The sequence below is a fragment of the Neophocaena asiaeorientalis genome, unplaced genomic scaffold (genome assembly GCF_003031525.2).
Source record: "Neophocaena asiaeorientalis asiaeorientalis breed wild unplaced genomic scaffold, Neophocaena_asiaeorientalis_V1.1 scaffold64, whole genome shotgun sequence".
Taxonomy (NCBI): Eukaryota; Metazoa; Chordata; class Mammalia; order Artiodactyla; family Phocoenidae; genus Neophocaena; species Neophocaena asiaeorientalis.
Window position 1 is genome coordinate 1,603,309 of NW_020185334.1, and position 18,049 is coordinate 1,621,357.

Here is an 18,049-nt window from a genome sequence, read left to right on the forward strand (position 1 = left end):
TAATAAATAGTTCCAAGAATTTAGTATCAAAAAAGAATTCCTAGTACAGAAATCTCTCTCTTCCTCATCTCACTTTGATCTCTTTCTCTCTCTCCTCTAAAAAGGAAGAAAGAAAAAGCAAAATGCCATTACTAATTTCTTTTTTTATTTTTCACAGTAAGTCACTGATATATTAAGCTCTCAGGCTACAAAGTCATAATGATTTTAGTCATTATTATGAAAAAAAAAGATAAAAACCACAAGTCTCCAGATGTATTGTTTTAAAATTCATATTAAAAGTGACTCTATCATGCAGCCACTATTGAAAACAGTATGGAGGTTCCTCAAAAAACTAGAGTTGCCATATGATCCAGCAATTCAACTCCTGGGCATATATCTGGACAAAACTATAATTCAAAAAGATACATGCACCCCTATGTTCATAGCAGCACTATTCACAATAGCCAAGACATGGATACAACCTTAATGTCCATTAACAGATGAATGGATAAAGAAGATGTGGTATATATACACAATGGAATATTACTCAGCCATAAAAAAGAATGAAATAATGCCATTCACAGCAACATGGATGGACCCAGAGATAAGCATACTAAGTGAAGTAAGTCAGAAAGAGAAAGACAAATACCATATGATATCACTTATATGTGGAATCTAAAATATGACACAAATAAACTTATCTATAAAACAGAAACACACTCAAAGATATAGAGAACAGCCTTGTGGTTGCCAAGGTGGAAGGGGTGTGAGGGAGGGATGGATTGGGAGTTTGGGCTTAGCAGATGCAAACTAGTATATATAGAATTAATAAACAACAAGGTCCTACTGTGTAGCACAGGGAACTATATTTGATATCCTGTGATAATCTAAAATGGAAAAGAATATGAAGAAGAATGTATATATATTTATATATGTGTATAACTGAATCACTTTGCTGCACAGTGGAAATTAACACAACATTGCAAATCAACTATACTTAAAAAGTGACTATCATCTACTATATGTGTGTTCATCTCAATAGCTTATTGCTGCTATAGTTGATGCCAAAGATAGAAATATAAAGCTTGATGAGAACAACAACAGTATTCTGCATATTTTGAAGTCAGTTAAAATAACGTTTAGGCAAACCCAAGATATTTCTATTATAAATTTTCTAAGATTATAATTTGCGTGGTTGATGACTACAGCAAAATTAATTTTCTTTAAAGTATCACAGAACTTACTAAACATCTTATGGTTGGTGTAGTAATAAAATATATTTTAAGTGATGTTCAGGACTTACCACCTCCACCTCCAAGAAGACTGGTATTTGCTGTTCAAAAGAAAACAAAATAAAAGACATTAAATAATATATAAAAATATAATATGCCAGAGTAGTTCAGGAAAAGTTGGTAATGATCATGCTGTACATACACACACACACTCACACACACACACACATATATATATATTACAATATGTACTTGCATATAAAGACAGACTTTATTACTGTTTTATTATGGTATGAAAATTGAAATATTTCACTATTTTTCTTTTTTCTCTTCAAATGAATATTTTTACAATGTGCTTCCTTCTAATAAAATGAAGTACATATGTGATCCTTTTTTTTCCATTCTGTATCTAAATTAATCTTTTGGTTTCTCCATTTTATCAACTAGAGATAGAACAATGTTATTTAGGCAATTTCAACAATTTCAAAGAACAATGTAACAAGAAAGTATAATGATAATTTTAATTAAATTAAACACCATCAAATAAAGCTATCTCAAGACACTCTGCAATAAGAATGAACTCAAATAGTGACAGATTTATTCGTTTTTACATTAATTTTTTGCTTGAGGGAAAGAAATAAATTTTAAATATTTTTGTAAAACAATGATGTGTCATTTCTTACCCATTTATCCATTAACCTAGCACATATAATTATGAAGTCAAATAATAAGCAAAATATAAGACTATTCCATTTAGATTTTTTTAAGAGGTCAGATTTTCAGAAGGTTCCACTGCAGTTTTCTGCTGAAGTATTAAGCAACTTTGCGCCTATGTTTATCTAGTCTCTACAAAAGCCAGAAAACAGAAGTCCTGCAGCAACATAAAAAAAGTATGTGGTAATCAAAGTCCCTTTCTTTGTGGAGAAACCTGAGCTACCAAAAGATTAAAGAAATCACTTAAGAAAGAGGAGTAGGAATCTTTAACTTGAATTTTCCTGTGATGTCCACAAACCACACACTGCCATAATAAGAGAAGCAAATATCAGAGTGTTAATGATTCTATCAATAAATAATGGAGCATTTTAAGAATAAATGCCTATATTCATATGTGATGGTTTGCTAATTATTGAAACACTAAAGAGAACATCATGAAAATGCGTGGAGAACAAATGCCTTTGAAGGTTTTCTCAATATGTCAATCTTAGAGCATCAAATCTTGTCTCATATGATCTTTCAAGTACAGGGCCATCTAATTGCTGCTCACGCCTTCCCCGCAGTGCTTTCATCACAAATATGGACTGCGTAGCAATCATTAGTCAACCATAAACAAAATTCGCTTCAGATATTACATTTTATTTACTTTTTTAACTTTCTTTTTTTTCTTTATTTGGGTCGCGCCACATGGCATGTGGGATTTTAGTTCCCTGACCATGGATCAAACCTGTGCCTCCTGCAGTGGAAGCGTGTGGTGTTAACCACTAGACCGCAAGGGAAGTCCCACTTCAGATATTATAAAGTCATCTGCCACCCTGTCACCTCAGGTCCCCCAAATCCTTCTGACTTCACAGTGAAAATGTTAAGTATTTACATAGATCGTATCCAGGACTTAATGCCCTGCCCCAAATCAAACTTTGTAACTGCTGAAGTGGTAACTTGCTGAAGGGAAATGAGGAAAGATGTTATGAATTCTATCTTGGTTCCATACCCTTTAGTGGATGGGAGAAATTTCATGATGTTTCTTGGCAAACCCAAACATTTTCTTAAAAATCTTAGCTACATGCATTTATAAAACTGCATGGCATTTCACACTCCTGCCGATTTTTTATTTTTATATTTGACTGAGAACTCCTTCCCTGTCTATAGGTTTTCCAGATCCCAGAAACTCCATCTGTTGTCCTCCAATTTATACATATTCATTCATAAAGAAAAATGTATTTCCAACAACAAACAACAACAGCAATGAATAGTAGCTTTACATGCAAATTATCATGCCCAGAATCACAATAACACAATATAACCTATTTTCACCCAATGCTTTGCTCAGTAAAGGTGGAGGCTGCCTCTTTTGAGAGCACAGCACAAGACCCATCTGTTTAACCAGGCCCTCGTCCAATAGAGGTGGGTGGATGTGTGGGAGCAGGTGTAGGAACTGGAACTCCAGTCCTGGAGAACCATCAAGTCAGTTTATGTCAGATGTGTGCTCGCGTCTAGGTGAGCATGTCTGGCCACATTTTAACATCTACATAGAAGTATTTTATAAAATTGTGGCATTTACATAGGGCACAATCACTTTTAAGATAATTTCATGTGCATTACCAGTCATGTAATAGAATCTTAATCTAAGCTGCTTAAATATATTCAAAGCAATTCTAAATAACTGTAATCCTGATAATGATTTTTCTAAAGAACCCATCAAATTTAAGTCTATTTTTTCAATTTCTATTCTCTAAAAATTAAAAAAATAAAATGTTTACATTATTAGGAAAAATATCAAGACAATTTTCTTCAGTAAAAGTGACAAAAATATTGGCAAATAAAAGTGAAACTTTATTATGATTTCTAATATTATTCTACCTTCACAAAGCACCTTATGCATAATATAACTGATTGTCAACATTTATTGGTCAGGTGGATTAATATTATTTCTTCCATTTTACAAAAGTGAAAATGACTTTTGTGTTTCTAAAATTAGTAGTCATTTAATTTTTACTTAATTATTTCTAATAAATCGAGGTATATCCTAATTAGAGAGGAAGCCCCTAAAGATAAAGTCTGAGTTTAATAATTTGGCCTGCATTTAATAAGTTCTCAATACATGTTTTCCAACAGTGAGATAACTGGCAGGATTAATCCCATTTCTTTATTGACGTAGAAGAGGTTTTTGTTTACTGAAGTGTGTGGAAAGAGCAAACTTTGGTCCTTTTCTTCCTGTAAGATCAAGGTCTGTTAAAGAAACTCTTAAAAGTTTATTTGGAAATAGTGATTAAAATTGCATGAAATACATTTATATAGTTATTGTCCCTCCCTAGGTCCCCTGCTAGAGGGAATTTTGGATATGCCTCTTGTTATTCCTAGAGTTACATATGGAAGGTAAAGGAGAAAGGAACAAAGAAAACTTAAAGCTGATAAGCATGATGCTACTGCTTCTAGATTGAGATTTAAAAATCTCTTCTCTGAGCATGCTTACTAATCAACACTATTTTCCTTTTTTTTTTTTATTTTTAATTTTTTATTAGATTTAGGCTCACTTTTCTACTCCCTGTCAAGAATACTTCATAGACAGTGCCATATACATATGTATATATTTTCGTAGTAGCATGGCTAATTGCTACTACTTTTTTTTCTTATACAGCAGGTTGTTATTAGTTATCCACTTTATACATATTAGTGTATATATGTCAATCCCAATCTCTCAATTCATCACACCACCACACTTGACCTCTCCACTTTCCCCCATTGGTGTCCATACGTTTCTTCTCTACATCTGTGTCTCTATTTCTGCCCTGCAAACCGGTTCATCTGTAGCATTTTTCTAGGTTCCACATATATGCGTTAATATACGAAAAATGTTTTTCTCTTTCTGACTTACTTCACTCTGTATGACAGTCTCTAGATCCATGCACATCTCTACAAACGACTCAATTTCATTCCTTTTTATGGCTAACATTCCATTGTATATATGTACCACATCTTCTTTATCCATTCGTCTGTCGATGGACATATAGGTTGCTTCCACGACCTGGCTATTGTAAATAGTGCTGCAATGGGGCTTCCCTGGTGGCGCAGTGGTTGAGAATCTGCCTGCTAAGGCAGGGGACACGGGTTCGGGCCCTGGTCTGAGAAGATCACACATGCCGTGGGGCAACTAGGAGCGTGAGCCACAACTACTGAGCCTGCGCGTCTGGAGCCTGTGCTCCGCAACAAGAGAGGCTGCGAGAGTGAGAGGCCCGCGCACCGCGATGAAGAGTGGCCTCCACTTGCCACAACTAGAGAAAACCCTCGCACAGAAACGAAGACCCAAAACCGCCCTAAATTAATTAATTAAGGAAAAAAAAAGAGTAAATCCTATTTAAAAAAATTCATGTAGTCCAACCAGTTAAAAAAAAAAAAATAGTGCTGCAATGAACATTGGGGTGCATGTGTCTTTTTGAATTATGTTTTTCTCTGGGTATATGCCCAGTAGTGGGATTTCTGGGTCATATGGAAATTCTATTTTTAGTTTTTTAAAGAACCTCCATACTGTTCTCCATAGTGGCTGTATGAATTTACACTCCCACCAACAGTGCAAGAGGGCTCCCTTTTCTCCACACCCTCTCCAGCATTTGTTGTTTGTAGATTTTCTGATGATGCCCATTCTAACTGTTGTGAGGTGATACCTCATTGTAGTTTTGATTTGTATTTCTCTAATAATTTGTGATGTTGAGCAGCTTTTCATGTGCTTCTTGGCCATCTGTATGTCTTCCTTGGAGAAATGTCTATTTAGGTCTTGTGCCCATTTTTCGATTGGGTTGATTGCTTTTTTAATATTGAGCTGCATGAGCTGTTTATAAACTTTGGAGATTAATCCTTTGTCCATTGATTTGTTTGCAATTATTTTCCCATTCTGAGGGTTGTCTTCTCTTGTTTGTAGTTTCCTTTGCTTTGCAAAAGCTTTTAAGTTTCATTAGGTCCCATTTGTTCATTTTTGGTTTTATTTCCATTACTCTAGGAGGTGGATCAAAAAAGATCTTGCTGTGATTTATGTCAAAGAGTATTCTGCCTATGTTTTCCTCTAACAGTTTTATAGTGTGCAGTCTTACATTTAGGTCTCTAATCCATCCTGAGTTTATTTTTGTGTATGGTGTTAGGGAGTGTTCTAATTTTCTTCTTTTACATGTAGCTCTCCAGTTTTCCCAGCACCACTTATTGAAGAGACTGCCTTTTCTCCATTGTATATTCTTGCCTCCTTTGTCAAAGATTACTTGACCATAGGTGCATGGGTTTATCTCTGAGCTTTCTATATGCTGTTCCACTAAGCTATATTTCTGTTTTTGTGCCAGTACCATACTGTCTTGATTACTGTAGCTTTGTAGTATATTCTGAACTCAGGGATTCTGCTTCCTCCAGCTCCTTTTTTTCCCCTCAAGACTGCTTTGGCTCTTCAGGGTCTTTTGTGTCTCCATATAAATTTTAAGATGTTTTTGTTCTAGTTCTGTAAAAAATGCCATTGGTAATTTGATAAGGATTGCACTGAGTCTATAGATTGCTTTGGGTAGTATAATCATTTTCGCAATATTGTTTCTTTCAATATGAGAACATGATATATCTCTCCATCTGTTTTTATCATCTTTAATTTCTTTCATCAGTGTCTTATAGTTTCCTGCATACAGGTCTTTTGTTTCCCCAGGTAGGTTTATTCCTACATATTTTATTCTTTTCGTTGCCATGGTAAATGAGAGCGTTTCCTTAATTTCTCTTTCAGATTTTTCATCATTAGTGTATAGGAATGCAAGAGATTTCTGTACATTAATTTTATAGTCTGCAACTTTACCAAATTCATTGATCAGCTCTAGTAGTTTTCTGGTAGCATCTTTAGAATTCTCAGTGTACAGTATCATGTCATCTGCAAACAGTGACAGTTTTACTTCTTCTTTTCCAATTGGATTCCTTTTATTCCTTTTCTCCTCTGATTGCCATGGTTAGGACTTCCAAAATTATATTGAATAATAGTGGTGAGAGTGGACATCATTGTCTTCTTCCTGATCTTAGAGGAAATGCTTTCAGTTTTTCACCATTGAGAATGAGGTTTGCTATGGGTTTGTCATATATGGCCTTTATTATGTTGAGGTAGGTTCCCTCAATACCCACTTTCTGGAGAGGTTTTATCACAAAGGGTGTTGAATTTTCTCAAAATACTTTTCTGCATCTATTGAGATGATCGTATGGTTTTTATTCTTCACTTTGTTGATGTGGTGTATCACATTGATTGATTTGCGTATATTGAAGAATCCTTGCATCCCTGGGATAAATCTCACTTAGTCATGGTGTGTGATCCTTTTACTGTGTTGTTGGATTCTGTTTGCTAGTATTTTGTTGAGGATTTTTGCATCTATATTCATCAGTGATACTGGTCTGTAATTTTCTTTTTTTGAAGTATCTTTGTCTGGTTTTGGTATCAGGGTGATGGTGGCCTCATAGAATGAGTTTGGGAGTGTTCCTTTCTCTGTAATTTTTGGGAAGAGTTTGAGAAGGAAGGGTGTTAGCTCTTCTCTAAATGTTTGATAGAAATCACCTGTGAAGCCATCTGGTCCTGGACTTTTGTTTGTTGGAAGATTTTTAATCAGTTTCAATTTCATTAATTGTGATTGGTCTGTTCACATTTTCTATTTCTTCCTGGTTCAGTCTTGGAAGATTATACCTTTCTAAAAATTTGTCCATTTCTTCCCAGTTGTCCATTTTATTGGCATAGAGTTGCTTGCAGTAGTCTCTTAGGATGCTTTGTATTTCTGTGCTGTCTGTTGTAATTTCTCCTTTTTCATTTCTAATTTTATTGATTTGAGTCCTCTCCCTCTTTTTCTTCATGAGTCTGGCTAATGGATTATCAATTTTGTTTATCTTCTCAAAGAACCAGCTGTTAGCTTTATTGATCTTTGCTTTGTTTTCTTTGTTTCTATTTCATTTATTTCTGCTCTGATCTTTATGATTTCTTTCCCTCTACTAACTTTGGGTTTTGTTTGTTCTTTTTCTCTAGTACCTTTAGGTGTAAGGTTAGATTGTTTATTTGAGATTTTTCTTGTTTCTTGAGGTAGGCTTGTATTGCTATAAACTTCCCTCTTAGAACTGCTTTTGCAGCATTCCATAGGTTTTGGATCGTTGTGTTTTCATTGTCATTTTTCTCTAGGTATTTTTTGATTTCTTCAGTTGTCTCTTGGTTATTTAGCAACGTATTGTTTAGCCTCCATGTGTTTGTGTTTTTAATGTTTGTTTCCCTGTAATTGATTTCTAATCTCATAGCATTGTGGTCAGAAGAGATGCTTGATATGATTTCAATTTTCTTAAATTTACTGAGGCTTGATTTGTGACCCAAGATGTGATCTATCCTGGAGAATGTTCCATGTGCACTTGAGAAGAAAGTGTATTCTGTTGTTTTTCGATGGGATGTCCTATAAATATCAATTAAAGCTATCATCTGTTGTGTCATTTAACGCTTATGTTTCCTTATTAATTTTCTGTTTGGATGACCTGTCTATTGGTGTAAGTGAGGTGCTAACGTCCCCCATTGTTAATGTCGATTTCCTCTTTTATAGCTGTTAACAGTTGCCTTACGTATTGAGTGCTCCTATGTTGGGTGCATATATATTTATAATTGTTATATCTTCTTCTCAGATTGATCCCTTGATCATTATGTAATGTCCTTTCTTGTCTCTTATAACATTCTTTATTTTAAAGTCTATTTTATCTGATATAAGTATTGCTACTCCAGCTTTCTTTTGATTTCCATTTGCATGGAATATCTTTTTCCATCCCCTCACTTTCAGTCTGTATGTGTCCCTAGGTCTGAAGTGGGTCTCTTGTAGACAGCACATATATGGGTCTTGTTTTTGTATCCAATCAGCGAGCCTGTGTCTTTTGGTTGGAGCATTTAATCCATTTACGTTTAAGGTAATCATCGATTTGTATGTTCCTATTACCATTTTCTTAATTGTTATGGGTTTGTTTTTCTTTTTTTTGTTATTTGTCTTTTGTTTTTTGTTTTGCAGTACGTGGGCCTCTCACTGTTGTGGCCTCTCCCGTTGCAGAGCACAGGCTCCTGACGCACTGGCTCAGCGGCCATGGCTCACGGGCTCAGCCGCTCCAAGGCATGTGAGATCTTCCCAGACCGGGGCGCGAACCCATGTCCCCTTCATCGGCAGGCGGACTCTCAACCACTGGGCCACCAGTGAAGCCCCTGGGTTTGTTTTTGTAGGTCCTTTTCTTCTTTTGTGTTTCCCACTCAGAACGGCTCACGGGCTCAGCCGCTCCAAGGCATGTGGGATCTTCCCAGACCGGGGCGCGAACCCATGTCCCCTGCATCGGCAGGCGGACTCTCAACCACTGGGCCACCAGTGAAGCCCCTGGGTTTGTTTTTGTAGGTCCTTTTCTTCTTTTGTGTTTCCCACTCAGAGAACTTCCTTTAGCATTTGTTGTAGAGCTGGTTTGGTGGTGCTGAATTCTCTTAGCTTTTGCTTGTCTGTAAAGCTTTTGATTTCTCCGTTGAATCTGAATGAGATCCTTGCTGAGTAGAGTAATCTTTGTTGTAGGTTTTTCTCAGTTGTCTTCATTTCTTTTCATTCTTTTTTCTTTATTCTGTTCCATGGCAGTGAATTCCACCATTCTGTCTTCCAGGTCACTTATCGTTTGTTCTGCCTCAGTTATTCTGCTATTGATTCTTTCTGGTATATTTTTCGTTTCAGTTATTGTATTGTTCATCTCTGTTTGTTTGTTCTTTAATTCTTCTAGGTGTTTGTTCTTTAATTCTTCTAGGTGTTTGTTAAACATTTCTTGCATCTTCTTCATCTTTGCCTCCATTCTTTTTCTGATGTCCTGGATCATCTTCACTATCATTATTCTGAATCCTTTTTCTGGAAGGTTGCCTATCTCCACTTCATTTAGTTGTTTTTCTGGGGTTTTATCTTGTTCCTTCATCTGGTACATAGCTCTCTGCCTTTTCGTCTTGTCTCTCTTTCTGTAAATGTAGTTTTTCTTCCACAGGCTGCAGGATTGTAGTTGTTCTTACTTCTGCTGTCTGCCTCTGGTGTATGAGGCTATCTAAGAGGCTTGTGTGAGTATCCTGATGGGAGGGACTGGTGGTGCATAGAGCTGGGTGTTGCTCTGGTGGGCAGAGCTCAGTAAAACTTTAATCTGCCTGTCTGCTGATGGGTGGGGCTGGCTTCCTGCCCTGCTGGTTGTTTGGCCTGAGGTGACCCAACACCTGGAGCCTACCTGGCTCTTTGGTGGGGCTAATGGCAGACTCTGGGAGGGCTCACTCCAAGGAGTACTTCCCAGAACTTCTGCCGTCAGTGTACTTGTCCTCACAGTGAGCCACAGCCACCTGCCACCTCTGCATGAGGCCCTCCAACACCAGCAGGTAGGTCTGGTTCAGTCTCCTATGGGGTCACTGCTCCTTTCCCTGGTTCCCAATACCACACTACTTTGTGTGTGCCCTCCAAGAGTGGAGTCATCATTTCCCCCAGTCCTGTCAAAGTCCTGCAATCAACTCCTGCTAGTCCCTCAAAGTCTGATTTCTAGGAATTCCTCCTCCCGTTGCCAGACCCCCAGGTTGGGAAACCTGACGTGGGGCTCAGAACCTTCACTCCAGTGGGTGGACTTCTGTGGTGTAAGTGTTCTCCAGTTTGTGAGTCACCCACCCAGCAGTTATGGGATTTGATTTTATTGTGATTGCACCCCTAATACCATCTCATTGTGGCTTCTCCTTTGTCTTTGGAATTGGGGGATCTTTTTTGGTGAGTTCCAGTGTCTTCCTGTCAATGATTGTTCAGCAGTTAGTTGTGATTCTGGTGCTCTTGCAAGAGGGAGTGAGCACATGTCCTTCTACTCTGCCATCTTGAACGAATCTCAATCAACACTATTTTTTTTTCATATTTTCCTAAGTAAAATGTCACTTCTATTACCAGAGGAGGTCGAGGAAAAAAGCAAGCTTCAGTAATTGTCTCAAAGACTGATTCAATGAGAAACTAAAATGAGCCATTACAAATTAATGAATCTGTGTATTGCACTTTTTCCTCCCCAAAATAACAACTCAATGAAATGAACAGTCTCACTGTTTAAAAAGCAAAAACAACACGGAATATAAAATGGGGGTAAGGGTGACCAAAATCTAATTTCAAAGTGGCAAATTTGAAGAATTTACTTATCATACCCTAAGCAAATGATTGTTTTTTGACATTTAGAGAAATTGTTTTTTTCTAATTAAACTCATTTTTGAATTTTTTAATTCAAATTATCAAATTATACATAGGTATAAATATTCATTATAAAATTATCAAAACGAAAAAAAAAATCAGATACAAGTAGGATTCTTTTTCACGGGATAATTAGCCTAAACGAAAAATAATCCTGGTGTTTGACAGTAGTGTCATGATTTTATGTTTTTCTCAAGATACAAATGGAATATTACCTTACTTTCTTCCTGAAAAAAATAATTCTTAAATGACCCTCTTCTACGTGTGTGTGTGTGTGTGTGTGTGTGTGTCTTTTTAAGAATATAACGATAATTAAATTGTGGATCAAATAATGAAAATACAATTACTGTATAAGTAATCTTATAACAGTAGAAGTTCCTAGATGGAATATACACCATTACATTATTACCTAAAGCACTTTTCCTCCTAAGATCTCAAAATCCTTTTCAGTCTATATAGGGTAATACAAAGAATACTGAACTGAGAGCCAGGTAACCTCATTTTAATTCTGCTTCAGTTACTAAATAGCAGATGATTTTGGCAAGTCATAGTCAACTATCTTACCTATCTTCTTCCATCAGGAAATTCAGAACCAATCGGGGATGTCAAACAGGTTTCAAACAATTCAGATTCATTAATTACAAGAGACTGTCTGTACCTCTGGTTTGAGAAGGTTTCTGAGGCTAAATCTAGGCTCAGTGGAATAGAGAACCATGATCAATTAATAATGTTGGTCACGGTCAGACGGGGAAAGGAAGAATTAAAATGGCAGCACACATGCTATATATTGGGGATCACTGGATCAGAGGTCTTCTCTTACATTGGACAGCTTTTGATGTAATGAAATTCGATTCAATAATTTTGAAAAACAAGCCTACTAACCTCACATGTGCCAGCATTGTACTTTAGCATGGCTAATAGCTCCTGCAGTTTCTGAGTCTGAAATAATTCAGTCTGTGAAATAGTCCAGAGCTGGGAGAGGTAACCCATGTCCTTTGTGAGTCAAACTGGCCTGTTTGGAACAACTTTTTATTCCACTTGCCCAGTAATTCCTATTATCTGTACTTAGTAACTATTTATTTTCCCACTCCATTTCTACCTTCACCCAGGACTATCTGTCAAACAAGCAACTGCCTGGGAGACTAGTCTTTAAACATTGATTAAATCTATTTGTGCAGGATTTTTGTTCGCTTTTCATAATTATAAAGGGGATTATAGTTGCTTTCATCTTAAAAGCATACTGACCACCTAGTTTAGCTTATTTATTCTGCTTCCTTATTACAGTAGAGCACATGGGATGTCAAAATGATTGTTGGCAAAAAACCTTCCCAGAGGCTCTACTTAAAACACCACTTCATTCACAACATGTTATCCTAAAAACTACAAAAGCCAAAATATCACCCTTTAGAATGGCACACATTATATTCCCTAGACTTTGAAACTCAAATTAGGAAGGGCTAAAAAAAAAAATCTGTTAAGATTAAAATCCCAAGCACGTGCATGACTCTAGAACCACTTTTAACAGGGAGCAACCATCTCAACTGATAGCTGTGGAAATACAATCTACACAGACAAATACAGCCATCAATTTGGCAACAGCTCTCTGTTCATGATTTACCAGATTTACACCTCCTGATCAAAATCAACAGTGCCAGAAGTTTTGGGCAATGGTATAATTTCCTGCTTTGAAGATTACAAAGAGAGAAAATTAAGAATAGGTTTAAGGAGATATGAGGATATATGTATACGTATAGCTCATTCACTTTGCTATACAGCAGAAATGAACACACCATTGTCAAGCAATTATACTCCAATAAAGATGTTAAAAAAAAATAGGCTTAACTATTTCACATGTAGAAACCAGGCATAAACACATGATGAATAATTCACATTTCATATACTGCAGAATTCAAAGGAACTATTGATTATTCCAGGATCTGTGTGGTTGTATAAGCTGTAACCCACCATGAAGCCAAAAACAGAATACAATGAGTCCTACTATTGATAAATAGGTGAAAAGGCATCAGGAATTGGAAAACTTACTTGGGAGTATTAACAATGAAACAAAATGGAATTACTCTGGTTGAACTGCAAGGGAGGAGCTACAGCTGCCCCGTTTTGCCAATCTGGTGTCACCAGCTATTACCCTGGGTGCTCGGGACTTCTTGGAATATTGCAACACTTGTTTTGTCCAACTCCTTCATTTTACAAAATGGTAAAAAAAACACTTGTTTTGTCCAGCTCCTTCATTTTACAAAAATGGAAAGTTAAAGAGGATCAAAGATGTTAGGTAACTTCTCTGGCATCAGGCCTAGGAGAAGAACCTAGGACCTACCATACAATAATGCCAAATTCAAATTGGAAATACACACACACACACACACACACACACACACACACACATATATATGTATGTATGTGTATATGACTGTTGTTGTTTGTTCTTCTGAAATCACATCCAAAGATGGTAACAAAACACAATGCGCATGGGGTCTACTAAATGTTATCCTACTGAAGATCACCTGATTTAATTATTAAAGGGTGAACTAAAGCACTGGCAGTGCCTACAGCTTCACAATGCAGTGCAACTCAAGCAAAATGAGAGGATCAGCACATGTTTCTATGTACCAGTCATCCTTCTTGAAACTGTGCTCTGAATCAGTTGTAATTTTGATAATGATAACACTGGCTCAGTTACAAAAATGGGATTACTTAAGTCACCCAATCTGGGACTTTCCAAAGAGTGAACAAGCGTGTCTAAATTGGTGGGGGTGGGCGGTGGGGTGGGGAATGAGTTCAAATGTACATTAGCGTTGTAGTTGTAATAATACAAGACACTTGAACAGAAATTTTAACTTGTCTTTCACAAGGAAAATTTTGAATGCAAACCAAGTCTCAATTTAAAAAATAGAAGATGCACTTATTTGAGGGAATATGATACACTTTAGCCCGATGAAAACATAAGCCTGAACATGCACCCTCATTTATACACTTCTTGGAGAGACTGATTTTTTTTAATAAAACCAGACAGTATCTTTAAAAGAAAAACTGTTTTAGTTTCCTTATTTCATCTTTCTTATAATATTATGGCATCTTTATGTCTCTACAATAATGAAACAGCAAATACGTTTTTACAAAAGGTTTATTTTAGGTTACACTTTAAACGAGTAAGACAAAAGAATAATTCTCAGTCACAGTAAATAAATGGGAAGACTGAGACAAAGAACCTCAAAGGTAAAGGACTTGGGGTTAAAGGAAATGAATAGGATTGCTACCCTGAGAACACTTGTCAAAATTTAAAATCCACAAAGGTGAAGGCCATGTTTGTTGGTATCGACAGGACCATGCACAGTTCCTGGCACAGAGTAGGGGCTGAATAAATATTTGTTAAAAACATAACTAAGGGAATGAATGTAAGACAGGGGAAAGAGAGAGGGGAAAGGGAAAGTCATATTTCTGGGACAAGTGAGAGAGCTACAGTAACAGATAATGACTCCTTCACAATTTCACAGCCAAGTGAGGCTACGCCAGGAGGGAGCCAAACAGATTGCGGTCCAATTCCAGACTCTATCATCGTCCTTGAGAAAGTTCTTTAAACTCCAATTGATAATCTAATCTCTTGTATTAATCAGCCATTTGGTAAAATAATAGTCATGGTACAGGTTAGCTGAGAGGAGCAAGGGTGATAACTTATGTGAACGCACAATTGGCGCCTGGAATATGTTGAGGCTCAGATGTCAGTTCCCTACCCATGACCTTGATTACAGTGCTACTTCTGGAAGACACAATAGAGGTTAACAGAAAACCTCCACTAATTGTGGGAGTATGCTAAAAGCATGCAGATCAATCTTCACTTTGTGGAGACCGCGACCATATTCATCTTAGAGAACTACAGTCCTCTACCCTCAATCTGAGGTGTCCTGGGCTATGCCCTCATCAGAGTTTTGGGAAGAAACTAGAACTTCTGAACACAGGAAAATGAAGAAGAAGGTCATCTTCAAATTATTATTTTAATTCTGTCTTTGGTTTTAGGTCAATTTAAAAATAATTCTATAAGCCCGTAAAGAAAATGGATGTCATTATTTTACATATTATAACACTTGCCCCTTCTGGATTCTTTTGATGATTTAGTTTAAAAGTAATGTTGGTTATTTTATGCCAGATAATTTCTATTTACTCCTCAAGCCCCACTCTCTACAGTTGCCCCTGTTCTCTGCCCAAAGTGATTTAACTATATAAATGACATCAATGGGTCCTCTTACCCTCTGACTCTGGTTGACTTCAGTCAATAGGGAGCCCTGGCAGTAGCTGGTGGGAAAGTTGAGTTGAGAATGAGTTGAAGGTATTCATTCCCCTGTTTCTCTTCCTGTAAGTTTACCTTGACCTGACTATGTCCTTTGAATAAAGGTCACTACTCTAATCAAGGTCATTTAGTTTATAACATGACTTCGTCTCCTTCTAGTTTCTGATATGTCTCCCTCTACTCACCTCTTTGAGCTTAGAGTTGTGACAGCTGTGCGGTTGGTACCCTCTGGTTCCTGAACAATCCCTTGAGGTTCATTTACACCATATCTATCTCCAACCCTTGTACTTATTCCCTTTATAAATAAGCTGTCCTTGAAGTATCCTAATTTGATTGTGCCAAGGTTCCTGTTGGGACTTTGATTGAACAGATACCGTTTTACAGACTGGTCACAACTGGTGGCTAGCCTAAATCACACATCCCTTCCCAAACTAACACTCTTAATTAATAACTGTTATTAGGATGACTCATGTTCTTATGTTACCATTTGGGGAATAATCAATATAGTAGACTAAAGTTGTCCTTATTAATTAAAATATAAAATATATTTTTAAAAAGCATAAAATAATATGTATTCATTTGAACATGTGAATCAATAATTTTATTAAACAAACTCAACTCCTCTTATCTTCTATTCCTTTCCATACTTTTCTCCATGTTCATATAAATATACACACATAATTGAGTCTTCCTGGGATTAATGTTTAAAAAACAATGGATTCTACTATAAAAATTACTGTGCAACCAAATTTTCTAATTTATCAATACATCAAGGGCTCGAACTAATAAAATAATATATGACATACTATAATTTTCACAAGTTTGAGTGAAACCACTCCCATTATTGACGGACACTTAGGTTTTTTCCAGTTCTGCCATTATAGAAAAAGCTCTAGTAAAAATCATTGTGTGTGTGTGTGTGTGTTTTACTACATACTGATGCTTCTATCCTATAGAGCAAATCCTCCAAAGTATTTATGGATAACAGAGCATATGCATTTTTCAAACTTAAGAGTTTAATAATTATTAAAATTTGCATATTAAAATGTCAAAAACAGCAAAAATCTAACATTCATAAGTATACCCTAGGAAGCACATAAAACATCAGTATCATCTGATGTCTGTCAATAAATAATCTGAAGCAAAATCTCTTGGCATGTAGATGAGGTTCACTGGAATGCTTCTGATTTAAATGTAAAATACATCAGTGAAAAGTTCTCACTTATATATTCAGTCTGAATTTCTGATTGATTTCAAATATATAAATTTCAAAATGGTCTGTATTTAATGTAAAAATAATAAATCCATCTCAACTGATGGTGAGCCTCTTTAACCACTTTCTTTTCAAGTTTACTAGACACAAATCATGATAGGTCTTGAACTTCAAAGCAAACTAAAAACTTCTCTAAAAAAGATTAGAGAAAGTTTCCCCTATTTTCTAATTAAATTCCTTGCAAATTTAAAGTATACTTCAGAATTTTAAAGATAAAGAAGCTCAGTAGATATTAACTCATTAGAAAGATATGGAAGGGAAATTGATCAAAAACACAAAGAGATGTAAGAATGCTTCAGTTCAGTATGGATTTCAAGGCTAAGTACAACTATTTCTTTTCTAAACTGTTTTAGTATATGAAGACTTTCTCTCGCATGACCAATTCTACTTATGTTAAATTAAAGAAAATTCAATAGAGCTATATTTTCATTTTTCTTTTTCCAATCTGAACACATCATTTTAAAGTAACATTCTTCCTCCAGTTCACTGAAGTCTTGTTACACAGCTAAAATGTGCAGTTGACAGAGGAGCTGACCCAGCTTTCCATTCATCCTCACGCAATACTTAACATCATCAAGCAGCTCTGATCTAACTACTTGCACCAAATTTGACCCTGTGACATGACCAACTTACGAAAGTTTTAAAATGAGCTCTTGTATGATTCATTTCTATCAGAAAGTCATGCTCTGAATCACCAAGCTAGTGGACAAGCTGACACATATTTTATAGTAAGCTGAACAAGGGAGAAAATATGCCTATTATCAGAACCAAATTAAGTAATATAAAAATAGATCATGATAACAATTTTCTAAGCATCTATTATTTACTAGGCAATGTTAAGACCTATATGGTATCTGTCATCCTTTAAACAGCCTTGCAAAGTGTGAATTTTACTTTTCCTATAACATATGAGGAAATGAAGGCTACAGTGACACTAAATTGCTTGCCCCAAAGTTGTGAGCTGGTAAGTCAGTATTCAACCCAATATTTGAGCCCTTTAATCAAATATCTAACCAATTATCTTTACAGTATGCCAGACTATCTCTTAAGGAATTATTTCATTTCCCCCATATCATTTCAAAATACATGGATATCCAATACCCATGATAAACAATGAATTCAAATAACACCAATGTCAAGGTAGTATCACCAGTTTTTTAATCTAACTAGTGACCAGAATGGACAGCATTTACATATATCATACGACTTAAAGTCATAAAAGTTTAAATATCTTTAGCTATACTTTCCCCATGTCACTTACTAACACTATTATTGTACAATAATCAGCAATTTAGATCTCTTAAAACCTGAAATTTTCTAT

At 36.0% G+C, this 18,049-nt stretch overlaps 1 protein-coding gene across 3 annotated transcripts in view; it reads right to left on the bottom strand.

The window, feature by feature from the left end:
- MACROD2 (mono-ADP ribosylhydrolase 2) overlaps nt 1-18,049 on the bottom strand; it is a 1,936,537-nt gene that overhangs the window by 1,483,264 nt on the left and 435,224 nt on the right. For all 3 annotated transcript variants that reach the window (XM_024735453.1, XM_024735452.1, XM_024735451.1), the window contains exon 3: nt 1,283-1,312. In XM_024735453.1, coding sequence (XP_024591221.1) covers nt 1,283-1,312 — 30 coding nt within the window. The remainder of the gene's footprint in view (nt 1-1,282; nt 1,313-18,049) is intronic.